The sequence below is a fragment of the Falco peregrinus genome, chromosome 7 (assembly GCF_023634155.1).
Source record: "Falco peregrinus isolate bFalPer1 chromosome 7, bFalPer1.pri, whole genome shotgun sequence".
Classification (NCBI taxonomy): domain Eukaryota; kingdom Metazoa; phylum Chordata; class Aves; order Falconiformes; family Falconidae; genus Falco; species Falco peregrinus.
This window is the reverse complement of record NC_073727.1, coordinates 66340726-66355059: the sequence shown is the minus strand read 5'-3', so window position 1 is coordinate 66355059 and position 14334 is coordinate 66340726. Positions and strand designations below refer to the sequence as shown.

Genomic DNA, 14334 nt, shown 5'->3' with positions numbered 1-14334 from the left:
GAAGCAATAAAACCCAAACTTTGAGAAGGAAATTGCAGGAAGAACTAAAAGGACTACTTCATAAAGGACAAAAGGATGAAAGCGGAGCCCATACTTAGGGTGGGGGAGTCAAGAGGCAGTGGCTTTCTATGAAAAATCAGTTTGACTGGCTCTGTGGTCATTAATATTAATTCTCTGGTGAAGCATTTCATGTTTTGCTTAACAAAATATGTCCCTAGTGTGTTGACATTTCGTGGTCTGTAGGTATCAGAAACCTGAACTCTTAATAATCTTCTACCATACAATGTCTTTCTGACTTTGTGCAGTTGATCTGGCTATGGTAATAATCAGTAGTTTTGAACTGTACCTAGGTGGGGCATTCCTGCCTGAATTGGTTTACCTATGGAATGTCAATTGTAGATAATTTGCATTAAATATATAGTGCTGTTTAAACTCATGTTGGTTACTTCAAAAATTTACTACAGATACTAGAAAATTTGGAACAAGGCTTAGCTGAAGATGGAAGCATGACTAACATTACACAGGAGAACAGACAAGGTAGGTATTCTTTAAAACATTTTTTTCACAGGCGGTGTGTTTTTATCACTTGCCTAAGTATGCCAGAAGTTTTCACAAGACTGCCCTAGAGTTGTTAAAACAGTATTCTTGTAATCTCGTAGCCTACTCAGCCTCTGAAATGATACACCTAGTACTTTATTTGCTGGAATTAATTTCACAGTTTTGCCCTTGATCAAACTGATGTACTAAATTCTTTTTTCCTACTTAGAAGAAATAAAGAACATGGCTGCGGTCCTTTATTGATGAATATATAAGTGCATTGCTGTCACAGCTAGATGGATGTTTCATCTTAAGCCTTGGCAGACTGGCTTCTCTTGATCCTCATGTCTGAAATCCACCATATTTTTTTAGATCGAACTGCCATTATACAAGGGCTGTAGTGGCCTAGGATGCTGCTACATAGGTGGCTGAGTCTCAGCGTAGCTGCATGGTACTTAGAGTCCTGAAATAACTAAGTAACTTTTAGGAATAAGATTTAGATGATATCTGCATCATAATTTTGTTTATTTTATTTACAATTATGTTTGTTTCCCAGTTCCTTCTATCTTAGTTGTTTAGCTTCAATAGTGTAGGACACATTACTGCCTAAAGAAGGGTCATCAGGACAAATTAGTTGTCCAAGCATCTTTTTTTTTCCTAAAAGAATTTATACTAATGAAGTAATTTGAGTACACTTAAGAATTGGACAAGAGGTGACATTTTAGGGATTGTTACGGATTATATGAATGACTCATGGTGCTTAGCAAGTTGAAAACACCAAGCCAAGAAAACCGTTCAGCTTCAGCTAACAGTCTAAGGAGTCTTACCATCTTCTTTCTAGGATTACATTCACCTACAGTCTGTGGGAAGTAAAAGTCTGCCTCTGAGACAGGAAGAGGTCAAGCAGAGTTGTTAGCGGAGTTAAAAAATTAGTATAAACATCTCCCTAAAACAGTGTCTGTATGGAAGGGTGCAGAGCTGTCTGAACTCTTCTGCCTGGTCTTCAAATCGACTGGACGTAAAAGCAGCCTTAATGTGTTATTTACTTGACTTCATACACCATCTAGATATGTCCTGAAAAAGTGAATGCACATGGGAGCAGCATATTTCATAAAGGCATTTGCAAATATAGTCAAATGAATACACTTCCTACTCTTCTCAAAAGGGTTAGGAAGAAGAGAATCTAATATTGAAGATTTATCCACAGAGATCCAGGAGTTTCTGTTCTTCTCTCCTTGCATCTACTATTCTTCCTTCTGTTCTCCTACTTACTTTTCCCTGTTATCCTCTTTCTGTTGCCATTTTTTTCCTTATTTATCCCCACATTCTTTTTCTTTTTAGCCCTTTAAAACTAAGACACTGATCCCCCTTTAAGGTACAAGGACTTTTTCCTAGCAGTGTCATAGTCCTGTGTCCTGCTGTCTGCCTCACTCATGACTTTCTGGCTCCTTGGTTTTTCCTCTCTGCTGCTGCTTTAGAGCTGAGATGAGCCCAGGAGGAGTCATAGTTAGGAAAGCAGCAGCTAGTAGTTACCAAGGGACAAGGCTGCTGAAATTTGGAAACATCTTTGTATGTCTACTGTGCAGCTGCCTGTAGGTTTAAGACTGCCAAAAAGCCCATGGGACCTTTGCGGAGGCTGTTGACGGCTATTGTCTGTGGAGGTCAGCCAGGTCTGTTCCCCGTACGTTTCTTTGCTGCATTTGGAGCTCCAGGAGGCAGATAATAGGTTTGGGGTTTTTCATGTGAGACTAGCTGAAGCAACCCTTATTAACTTTATGTGAAGACAGCCTTAATTCATTATAAGGATTATGCTTAGCCTGTAATTTCGTTATTGTTGGTGTATGGAGGTGCCACACCAGTCAATTTACCATGTACATCTCTAGTCTGGAACCGAGTACCTCATTTGCCAGTTTTTCAACAGGCAGAGAGAGTTAGCATTGCACCACCTGCCTGGTAATGCGTTCTGTAAGATGCCAATTTTGCAACTTTTTAGTGCACAGAGCTCCTATTGAAATGAATGGCAGTGTGGAGTATAGAGTCCTTGATAAATAAGAAGGAAAAACGAATGCTTAGAGTGAAAGCCTGGCTGCATGGACCTGCAGAGTGGGTTTCAGGCATCACAGTAGTATACAATGATCTGTTGTTTGGGTTTCGATTTTGTTTACTGCTTTGCAGGTTTTCTTTAACCCTCTTCTGCCAGTGCTAAGAAGCCTCATCCCACAGCACTACAGAATTTCCAGACCAGGTTCCTGCTCAGTTTATAGCACAGACTAAAGACATCCAGTCTGTCTATTTTGCAGTCCTTTCTGAGAACCGTAGCTGGTGCTGTTCGGTTGTTAACAGGATACCTAGATGTCTCCACTGCAGGAATCGGCATATAATTTGTTGTTACCTAAGTCCTAAAAGGCTGAATGTGGTTACCAAACTGTGAAGGCATGCAAAAAGGAGAGATTAACAGAAGTGAAATAACAAAGGAGAGTTATTTAATTATGTTGAGGTTTTACAGACACTTGTAAGGAGAAAAAAACCCCAGAAGTATATTGTAAAATATTTGCTCATGGTTTACAGCATCCTCTCCATTAATAGCAGTAGTGATGTGTGGTTGGGGTGAATTTCTAAAACAAAAGCTAGGAGTAATGAACGATTTGGGTGGGTGAAATGCTGTATTCAGACTTGGGCCCCACCTTATGCCCCTCTTTTGACAGTGATAATTTGGGAAATGGGTTGGGGGTTATTTTGTTTGTTTGTTTTTTGTTGGAGAGGATTGAAGGAGTGCTTTTCTTTTTAGGGAGGGGAGTAGACATTTCACTAAGCTCTCTTCTGGTTTGTAATGGCATTTATGTGTGCTGAAAGAATTATTTATGTGACCTGCCATTCTTTCATCAGAGACTACATTATTGATACAAATGAGTGGTCTCAGTTATCACAGTCTCTGGAATAGCCTCTTCTCCTTTTCCTCCCCCCCTTTCAAATCATTACAGTGACCTTGACAGCTGATTGACTGAGATACATTTATTTTCCAAATGTACTCAATTAATACTCCTAATGCTTATTTTTGAGGATTAGAAGAATATTTCGAGCATTGATGTATGGTACTGTAACACAAGAGAAAATAAGGATCTGCGTGAACTGTTCTTTTAAAACATCAGGAGTCTGTCTGCAAAGCAAAAGAGAGAAGTCTGCTGCTACAGCTTTTAATGCCTGCAAGCTCCAAGAGCATGGGGAAAGCAGACAGGCTTGGCAGATTTTTTCCAGTATATCTCTAAGCCAGAGGCAAGCACAAACAGTTCCAGACTCAGCCAGTTCTCACCCTGCGTGTTTTGGCTCTGAAATGACATTTCAGCTGTGTTTGATTTTTGAATTTATCACATTTAATGCTGTAGATTTAAACTGATGCTCATTATCACTTGAATCTTTTTATGCACCTTTTGTTCTGGTATTGGAAATTGCGTGGCTGCTTTTGGTGTTTAATATTTGGCCTGAGCTCAAAGCTGCGTGGCCGTCTGTGTTTTGTGTTGTTACATCATATATGGTACCCAGAGCTGCTTGAGCAGTTCCCTCTGAGAGATGCAGAATTTTCTGTCTGATGGTGCAGCATGGCCGAGAATTAAAAATCGTAGGCTAAACCCCAGTGGTGTTAATGAGGAGATCTTTCAAAATTGTAATTCATAGGACCAATAATTGATGGCAAGAAAGAACCTCTAATTTATTTGTGCAAATTCACAAGCTGCTCTTATTTTGCAGCCTCTGTTCAGCTGTGGAGGTCACGTCTGGGCAGAGTGATGTACTCCATGGCAAACTGTCTGCTAATGATGAAGGTACGTGGGTGGCAGCAACTGCAGAGGTACCGTATTTTCTGGAATAGAATGTCAGAGAAAGTGCAAGAGAATTACTGGTGCATAGATAAGGGAAGACTACCTGACTGTACTTGAAGGTTTTGCTTAGTGAAGAAATAATTAGACTTAATAATGTCTTATTTAATAGATAACTATTTGCATTAATGTTTTTTGTGAACGTATCTGTACTTACTTCTCCCCAAATCATCCTAGAGAACATGCTGTAACAATACAAAATTTGCATTTTTAAATTGAATTTTTCAAACACTTAACTAAATGCTGTAATTAAAAGCAATTATGTGCTCTGTCTTTTTCAAACTGCGCTGTAGGACTGTTGCTCTGTTTGTGAGAGTTAATAGTGCTGTAGCCTTTGTGTATGATGAAGATCCAGAACATCTAAATGCATCCTCCCTTGTCAACCTATGTCAATTGCAAGATATCTTCTTTCAAGCTTAAATCCTCACAAGTGGGTAGGGGCAGAAGAGAAAGGAATAAAAGCAAAAGTAACTAGCTTGCAGTGTTTGGGTTTTTTCCCTTGATTCCTGCTTGCTTTTTTAACCGATCTCTAGTTAATTTAAACTTCTCCTTGTATTCAGGAAGTAGAAATAAAACTTATTTTGCTGTCCACCTCACGGTCAGGGAAACATGAATATCACCATTCTTGCAGCAAACTGCTGTTATCCTGAGCTTAACTGTACTTCACAAATCAATTAGCAGCGACAGCCTTGGAGTAGAGCCGTCAGCAGTATAATCTTCACAGACCAAGATTTGCACTCTTTGTTCCTTGCTCTTTGATTGCCCAAGGTCATGCCAGACCTGACCCTCTGATGTTAACTAAGCTACTTCCCAAATGGGGCTCCATTCTTAATAGTACCATACCTCAAAAAGCATGTATTTTTTAGATAAGATCTAGTTACCCCAATACTGCTTTACATGAAATGGAGTATCCTTTTTAAGAGAATTAGGGAAAACAGAAATTTCTATTCATAATGATACTGCAATCAGAAAATTTCTGTCTTGAATAGAAATAATTTTCCAATAAAGCATGAGGTATTTTTAAGATTTAGTAAGCATTTGTGTTTTGAAGTAGGTACTTGACATAGGTTCATTTCTTAAGGAACTTTCTTTTTCAGAAAGCAAATGGAGAATAGTTGAGTTGTCATCCCAAACAAAATAGAATATATAAATAAGAAAGTGATGGTAATATATTTTTCAAGAAGTTCACTTTACTTTGGCTGTGAATTGTTTTTAACACTTTCAGTGTTTTTCTTGTGTACACACAAATCCACAGGCATGCACAGTTCTCACCTTTCTTCTGGTTTGGTCCTGTTAGTGCTGTTTTCTTCTAATAATAGAAATATATTTGTAATTACTGATTATCACTTTTTTGGAAGTGGTACTTTAGAAATACTGCAGCTCAGATACTTCTTAAGACCAATTGTATTTAGGACCTGTCTCACAGCTGTTAAGTTAAAAATTTATGGTTCCATAATAACTTCCAGATTACCCACAAATGCATGTCAGTGCATAATTACTTCCATCTGAAATTTGCATTTCAGTACATTGGCTATGGAGTAGTTTTAAGTCTCTTAGTTTTCAGAAGTATCCCTATATGGAGTAGTAGAGAGTAAGATTTTTCGAACAGTCATGTTGCAGTTACAATCAGAGTACTGCATTAAGTTAATTTTTCCACTTATGTGACAGATCTTCTCTGAGATAATCATATTGGTTATTTATAAGCTTAATAATTTTAAGACCATTTAGACCATTTTAACATGCAGCAATGCTATAATCATCTTCACCACCTTCTAGAATATTAAGTATGAAACTTATTTTCTTCAAATAATTTTTAAGCACACTTTTGTTAATTCTCTTATGAACAGTTATAACAGTGGCATTTAACGTTAACAGTGAAGAGTTCCACTTGTTTATGATGTTTTTGCTGTTGTGTAATACACTTTAAAAACTGCATTTGTTTTTATTCAAGTATTTCAAGTGTATGTACTTTAAAAAAAACCCGATTTCTTTCCCCGAGTCAGTGCCATCTATTGCCATCTAGTGAACGTTTATAATATTGCAATATGCTGATATTTGATCCCCAAGTACTATTAGGTGAATGGAATAACTTGTGCTATTAGTAGATTAATAATAATAATAATAAAGTAACTCTATGTGAGATTGGTATAAAGAAAGAAAAACTGATTATCTTTTCCTAACATCTTTCTTTGGCTGAAAACCTTCAGTAACATTTAATAGGGAACAATCTTGTCAGGATTGATGCTTGAAAATATATTAAAAAAAATACTTTGATTAGATTTTGGGCCTATAACTATTCAAATCTATTTTCATTATCCTCAAGTTTAATTAGGTTTATTTCATGTCATATCGCTTCTGCATTATTTATCTGACTCAAGGAATTCTGTTTATGTAGCACGATGATTTTTGTCTTTTTAAATATGGCCTCATTAGTTTCATAGCTAAACATCTAATTAAGTTATTGAGGTGTAGAGATACATTGTTTTGGAGGTAGTGAGTGAGATGCAAAGAAGTGGTTTGCCCACACTTGTGCAGGAAACCTGTCCTGTCACAAGTCCCCTTTAACCTGGGAAAATCTTCCCTAGGTACTGAATTCTGTCTGCTGTGTCCCTTCATCAGTGTGACCAATGATACAGTTCAGTAGCAGTGTAAGGCAGGTTTACTATATTTTTTTCCTGTTCCTCCACTTCTCTTTGTATACTCTTTCTCAAAGGTATTCTACCTTCCTTCTGTGCACCACTATTGGACTTAACCAACTGAAAAAACCAAAGAAATGGTGGATCTCAGGGATATCGACTGAATTGGATTTTCCCATTTCATGTAAACAAGGGGGAACTTAAGGTGGGAGGTAGAAATACAGCAGCAAGGGAAAGGGAGACCATGTAACGTGTCATTGTAGAATTCCATTTACAAGAATTGTGGGCTTAAGTCGCTATGAAAGTGTACCCTGAATATAGCAGCATGAGGGAATATTCATTTAAAATGCAACTGATTATGTGCATTGCTTCATTTCAACAGTCTTAGTAGCAAAATGCCTGTCATTTTACTAAATCACCATGGAAGTGTCTCGAAAACTTTTTAAGTTCTTTTCATCTGAGCTAAAATCGCTTTTGACATTATCTTACCAGACTTTTACCTCTGAGGAATAAACACTTAAGTACTTTCCATATATATTATAATTGCAGTCTAATTAAAGGCGCATTTTGCACTTTTTAGATTTCTGTTTCAGTGTTGTCTTAGCTTTTGTAGAACTTGTAAAACTTGCTCTTCGTTTAAAAAAAAAAAAAAAGCATTAGAGTTTATTTTAATTTGGGTCTAATACAATTAAAACTGTACCAAGAAGGAGCTAACAGCCTGTACTAGTGACGTAAGGGACTGATGCCTAAGGACTTCGGTTCTGCTATGATTTAAAGGAGAAGGACGGCATGAATCGTTGTCTTTTGCCTAACTGTGCTGCAGTACTGCTCTTTGGATTCATAACACTCTGTATCGCTGCTTTCATAACCCTTCCACAAGTGCACTAGACAAGAGGAAGGGTAAGTTACCCATGTCCTCTCTTCCCAAAATACAGTATTTATAAACTATACACTTTGTATAACTAAAGCTGATTTTTAGTGTAGGGTTTATTGAACTTACTCTTAGTGTTTTATAGATAGTGGTGATTTATGCTTATTTATAAATATCTCATAATTAATATTTTAAGTACTTAAGGTGGTGGTGAGTGAAACATGAAAATGTGTAACGCAGTGACCATGAAGGGAAATACAATTATACTGCAGTGCATTAAAGGAAAAACAAACCCCATTTTTTATTTTTGTGCAGGTAGATCCAATGGCTTACTAGAACTATTTTGGCTGAGTATATTTTACATTAACTCCAAATTTTCAAAATAAAAGAGGTACTGAATTATAAAACAATAGGCCAGCTCTCATTCATACCCTGAATTGTGTAACTGAAGTCCTTCTTTGGGGATTTTTTTATGAAGGTGTGGAAAATCTGAAGGCTTGTGATCTTCAGGAATTAAAGACCATGACCGTAGATCAACCCCACCTTGAAGTCTTATGATCTCAAGCTGTAGTCACTGGGGTTTTTTACTGGCAGTACTTAATATGTTTTGCTCCTCACAACTGCAACTTGTATCAACCAAGACTTTGTTCCTTTGGGAGAGTGTCTATTTATCATTCTCTCAGACAATTTTGCTTGTATCATGTCACATTAGTAAAGCTGGGAGTGAAAGCCAAGTCTTTAGTAAGTAAGACCAAATCTCCTCTACTTTACAATGTGCTCCTTCAGAAGGAACTTTCAGAGAAGATGCTTTTAACTTGCCACAGAATAGTATTAGTCTGTAATCACAGGTAGGATACTCTAGAAATCTATTCCTGCTTCCGTGATGAGGGGGTGAAGGCTAAGTGTGTGTGAAACTCACTGTGGGATCCTGGAGTAACTACAAAATTAGGTTGTATTTAGAAGCAAGCCTGGATATTTTGATAATGTTTTACAGTTTCTTCCTGGGGCCATCCTTGCCTATGCTTAGTGGTGTCTTTGGACATAAGTACCTTAGTCTCTTGTCATCTCCTGGGTAGGAGTGGGGTAGATAAGCCCAGATGCTGTGTGCTATGCCATTGTATGGAGACAGGGTGCCATATCCACATATACAGTGCATAGACTTCTAACGCTTCACCTCTACTCTCACATTTTAGGAGGTGTGAATGTTTACGTACTCCTAGTAATAATGCATATGCTGCTGTACAGTCACGTGATGAGGAATGCAAAAGGAGAGGAGGGTTTCTTTGCCTGAGTAGGCCCTAGTTCTAGGCCAAGTCCATGAAGCCCCTGCAGCATGGGCATCCAGAACATTACTTGGCTGCTTGTTGCTACCAAGTCTGGTTGCTACCTACAGTCTGGTTACTACCTATGGTAGGGAGCTTGTGGTGCTACAGTTGTGCAAACAGTGGCCTCTCGTGCAGCTGCTTCTGGGCGAGACTTTTCTGCAATTGAAATTGCTAAACTGTAAACTAAGCTACAGAAGAACTTTTCTGTTTCTGTCAGATAACTGCATGATCTTTTGGGAGTTGGTTTCTGTGTCAGTTTGGGGGTGTAACTGTAAAGCTTCCAACAGTCACAGTCGTGTTATGCATCTTTGTTGTGTAGCCTAAGCCTTAGAGTGTGCGTGAGACTGAGTGCTGGGTAAGGGGCAGCTGTAGACCATAGAATGGAAGACAGTGCAAAACCTCAAATTTCATACAAAAAAATCATTTTTCCAGTAAGCACATTTTTTGCTTAAAGGGATAGAATTCACAGTCATAGACGATCCTTCGGATTTTATAAATGACGCTCTTGCAGGTATTAATACTTTGTACAAGTGTGGATGGGTTTCTTGTAAGGAGCCAGATCAGAGGGTCCCTATTCCAAGTTTTTTATGCCTGCCTAACACAGTGGGACTCCATGATCAATGACATCCTTTAGTGAGAGCTGTTACAGTGAAAATTGTGTTTGTCCTAAGTCATAAATTCATGAAAAATTTTGGTAGCATACATTTCATCACATTTGAATTCTGAATGCTAAATAAGTCAATTTAAATAAATATATATTTTTATGTGTGTGGTGTGTTGTCTTTGCTCTGAACTCTTTCCTTTACCAATAATAAGCATGAACATGGCGTGGCACACTAGAAGTGGAATCAGCTTTACACGTTAATAATTAACTGTTCAGAATTAATTATTATACCCACAATAAAAACATTGTTTGCAAAAGAAACATCCTGCAGAGTGCCTCCTGGGCTGTTTAAGTCAGCCTCTGCTATTATAGGACATATAATTTCTCTCACATACAGATCAGGCTCCAGAGACTTCTCTTGATTTTTTTGTGTGTATGAAACAAATAGTATGTTCAAATGGTGACCTGGTACACAGGTCAAGTAGAATCATAGTATAGTTTGGGTTGGCAGACATATTTGAAGGTCATTAGTCCAACACACACTCCCTGCAATGAGCAGGGACGTTTTCAACTAGCAGTTTGCTCAGAGCCCCATCCAATTGACTTTGTATGTTTCCAGGGATGGGGCATCTACTACCTATTTGGGCTACCTGTTCCAGTATTTCACCACCTTCACCATAAAAAATTTCTTCTTTGTATCTAATCTAAATTTACCCTCTTTGAGTTTAAACCTATTGTCCCTTGTCCTATCAGAGCAGACCCTGCTAAAAAAGTTTGGACCCATCTTTCTTATACGCCCCCTTTAAAAACTGGAAGGCTGCACTAAGGTCTCCCCAGAGCCTTGCCTTCTCTTCTCCAGGCTGAACAACCCCAACCCTGTTCAGCCTTTCTGCATAGGACAGATGCTCCAGCCCTCTAACTGTTTTTCGTGGCCCTCCTCCGAACCTGCCCCAACAGGTCCATGTCTTTCCTGCGCTGAAGACTCCAGAGCTGGATGCAGAGTTCGATCCTTTTAAGTGTGACCTGAAGAAAAAAAAATCATTACACCTGGAGCACATTGCCTCCTCAGACTAAGCAGGAGATGAAGTACCTTTACCAGTAGCTGTGACCACATTAGGGACAAGTTAAATGAGTACTATAATTTGACCAAGAAAAATGGTAGGGTAGGGAGTATCCCAGGTTGTCTGTGCGGTTTTGAAAGATGTCTTCTGTGTCCTAACACCCACCACAAATTCTTACATTAAGTTGAAGGGCAAGACTGTCGGGAAGCACCCAATTACTGTATCACAGAGCCCTGTATCTTTGCATATACTTCACTTTTATAAGCAAAGGCAGGCTTTCTCCGTCTCTGCTTGGGATTTCTCAAAGAAGCTATAGCTGAGGCTTGTGCAGCCCCATGCCCCGTGAATGTACCTTCTGTAGCTCTTCCAATCAGCCTAGAGCACGTGCAGAGTTTCTCATGTGTGCCTGCCAAAGACCATGCAGCCAGGCTCTAAAGGTCATTTACTGCCCAGATCACTGAATTACTGTGGTTTAACCATGAAACAGCTGGACTGCAGTAAGCAGTCACATGGGCATTTCTTTCCTGTGGGAAATGGGACCATGATTTTGTTTAATCTTCTGTCACTGGTCATTATCTGGAGGGTACAGTTGTACTGCAGCTTGAGCAGGCAGAACTCAGAGCTGCCACTTCTTTGTTGCCGGCATGGGGGGTTTACTTGCAAAGCTGTCTGGAGTTCAGAACCAGCCCGCAGCTCACTTAGTTTTAGCCCAGGTCGGTTTTCTGTTTAGATTACCTGGTCATTTTCCTTTTACACAGTATGGTAGAAGGGAGCAAGGGTTTGGGTGGAGGGGTAGAAAAGTCTTGTTTCCTTTGGCAGTAGTGCTAGTTTATCATCTGAAAATGTGCATGAGTTGCAGCTTCTGTCACAGTGTATTTTTCACAAGTGAAGAACATGTACACAAGGAGTTCCCAAAGCTTCAGAACATAGTTTGTTAAACCACGTAAGTTATACGTATATTTGAAACTTGAGACACCGTATAACCCAGTCACACACAAGGCTTTTGATTTTCATCTTAAATCAATGAAAAGTAGCAGTTCAGATTTTTTGCTCTTGACATCTAGCTACCAACAATATGATTCAGTTGCGGGGGGGAACACAACAGGAAGATCCCCGGTGTATGCAGTTCCAGTATAACTGAGAAAAGATCAGCTACTAGTACCTGCAGTGATAGGTAAAAATTCTGTCCCGCTGACACGTTGCAATTACTTTAATTCTATTTTAATATGTTGTTAAAAAGAAGAGGACATAAAGGCTGAGGAATGCTGAACTTAAATATCTGGTTGTGTGCTTTTCACCCCTTAGGACTATGTGCTTGCTGTAGATGCTTATCACACCATCATCAAATATTACCCACAGCAAGAGCCTCAGCTGTTGAGTGGAATTGGAAGGATTTTCCTTCAGGTATGCATTTTATTCTAAATCTACCAAGTAATACTGCTGTTGACAGCTATGTAGTGAATAACTGTTGCATTTAAAACTATAGCTATTTCTATAGGGCATATATCAAATTGTAGAGGCAGTGGTCAAAACAAAAAATCTACCACATGGTAGTCCGTAAAGATAGGCAATATAAAGTATATAAAATATACTTTATATATATATAATATATATAAATAATATATAATATAAAATATAATATTAAATGTACATTAGGAAACAAAGAACATGGTGTAGAAAATTATGCTACTACTTTGATTAAATAGCAACATTCTGCTTTCCCTAAAATTAATGGTAAAGCTCCCATTGACTTGAGTGATCCAGGGTTTCACTAAAAATCTCATTTCTCACTGCCTCAGACTGCATGCAGCTCTCAGCCCCACTGTATAACTGCCATCTTCATCTAGAAAAAAATTAAGTTTCTTTCTTCTGTCTGGGTTATATCACTGAGAAGACAGGGGAGGGCACATTAAAAAAAAAAACAGAACTGCACAAGTATAAGTTTCCATGTAGCTATGTACTTACATAATAAGTAAAAAAAAAGATGTAAGTACAGTAGCACATTTTTGTTTACCAGAAAATTATGCATTTGAATAATTAGTACTTGATTGTTTTATTTTTTAGTATATCACAAGTTCTTTGCAGTTCTTTCATATTTGTGATACTGATATTTCAAACTGTTTGGTTTTTATCTACTTTCTGTTATTGTTTATTATAAATCTAATTTTGAGCTGTCAAATATTTGCAAACAACCTTATTTGTGGCATTCATGTCATTAAATTGTATAGAAATGGAGTAATTTCCTCAATAGATGATTAAATCATTAATATTGTTTCCAGGAAATCATAGAATGTCATTCAAACTCAGTTATGGATTTTTGGTTCTCAGCAGGAGTATGTTTTGACAGTGTAGTAGACATGTTTGTCTTTAAAAGTCTCTGGTTTAAAGTGGATCTCCATCACTGTAGAACAATTTTATGATATTGGCTGTGTGCATTAATTATTACCTAACTAGGCAACCTCATAAGTATGCTTATTAACAGAATCACAGAATGGTTGGGGTTGGAAGGCACCTCTGGAATCATCTAGTCCAACCCCCTGGTAAAACAGGGTCACCCAGAGCAGGTTGCACAGGATTGTGTCCAGGCGGGTTTTGAATGTCTCCAGAGAAGGAGACTCCACAGCTTCTGTGGGCAGCCTGTGCCAGGGCTCTGGCACCCTCAAAGTAAAGAAGTTCTTCCTGATACTCAGAAGGAACCTCCTGTGTTGCAGTTTGTGACTGTGGCCGCTTCTCCTGTCGCTGGGCGCCACTGAAAAGAGCCCGGCCCCATCCTCTTGGCACCTGCCCTTAAGGTACCTGCAGGCATTGATAAGGTCCCCTCTCAGCCTTGTCTTCCCCAGGCTAAACAGGCCCAGCTCTCTCAGCCTTCCCTCACAAGGGAGATGCTCCAGTCCCCTCATTGTCTTGTTATCTCTCTGCTGGGCCCTCTTCAGCAGTTCCCAGTCAGTCTTGAACTGGGGATCCCAGCACTGGACACAGCACCCCAGATGCGGCCTCACCAGGGCAGAGCAGAGGGGACAATGACCTCCCTCCACCTGCTGGCCATGATCCTCCTGATGCACCCCAGGGTCCCACTGGCCTTCTTGGCCACCAGGGCACACTGCTGGCCCATGGGCACCTTGCTGCCCACCAGAGCTCCCAGGCCCTTCCCCGCAGAGCTGCCTCCCAGCAGGCCAGCCCCAGCCTGTACTGGTGCGGGGGGTTATTCCTGCCCAGGGGCAGGACCCTACACTTGCCTTTGCTGAACTCCATGAGGTCCCTCTCCGCCCAGCTCCCCAGCCTGCCCAGGTCTCGCTGAATGGCAGCGCAGCCTGCTGGGGTCTCAGCCACTCCTCCCAGTGCTGTGTCACCAGCAAACATGCTGAGGGGACACTGTCCCTTCACCCAGGGCACCGATGAATCAGTTGGACAGGACTGGACCCAGTACT

General features: G+C 39.6%; 1 protein-coding gene across 5 annotated transcripts in view; it reads left to right on the top strand.

Annotated features, from left to right (window-relative positions):
* TRAPPC12 (trafficking protein particle complex subunit 12) overlaps positions 1 to 14334 on the top strand; it is a 61772-nt gene that overhangs the window by 39079 nt on the left and 8359 nt on the right. For 3 of the 5 annotated variants that reach the window (XM_005238143.4, XM_055810248.1, XM_055810249.1), the window contains exons 7-9: positions 465 to 537; positions 4282 to 4355; positions 12212 to 12310. In XM_005238143.4, the coding sequence (XP_005238200.3) occupies positions 465 to 537; positions 4282 to 4355; positions 12212 to 12310 (246 nt within the window). Of the gene's footprint in view, positions 1 to 464; positions 538 to 4281; positions 4356 to 12211; positions 12311 to 13388; positions 13593 to 13617; positions 13895 to 14334 lie in introns of those variants that run through there. The other 2 variants (XM_055810251.1, XM_055810250.1) reach the window with 2 other exon arrangements.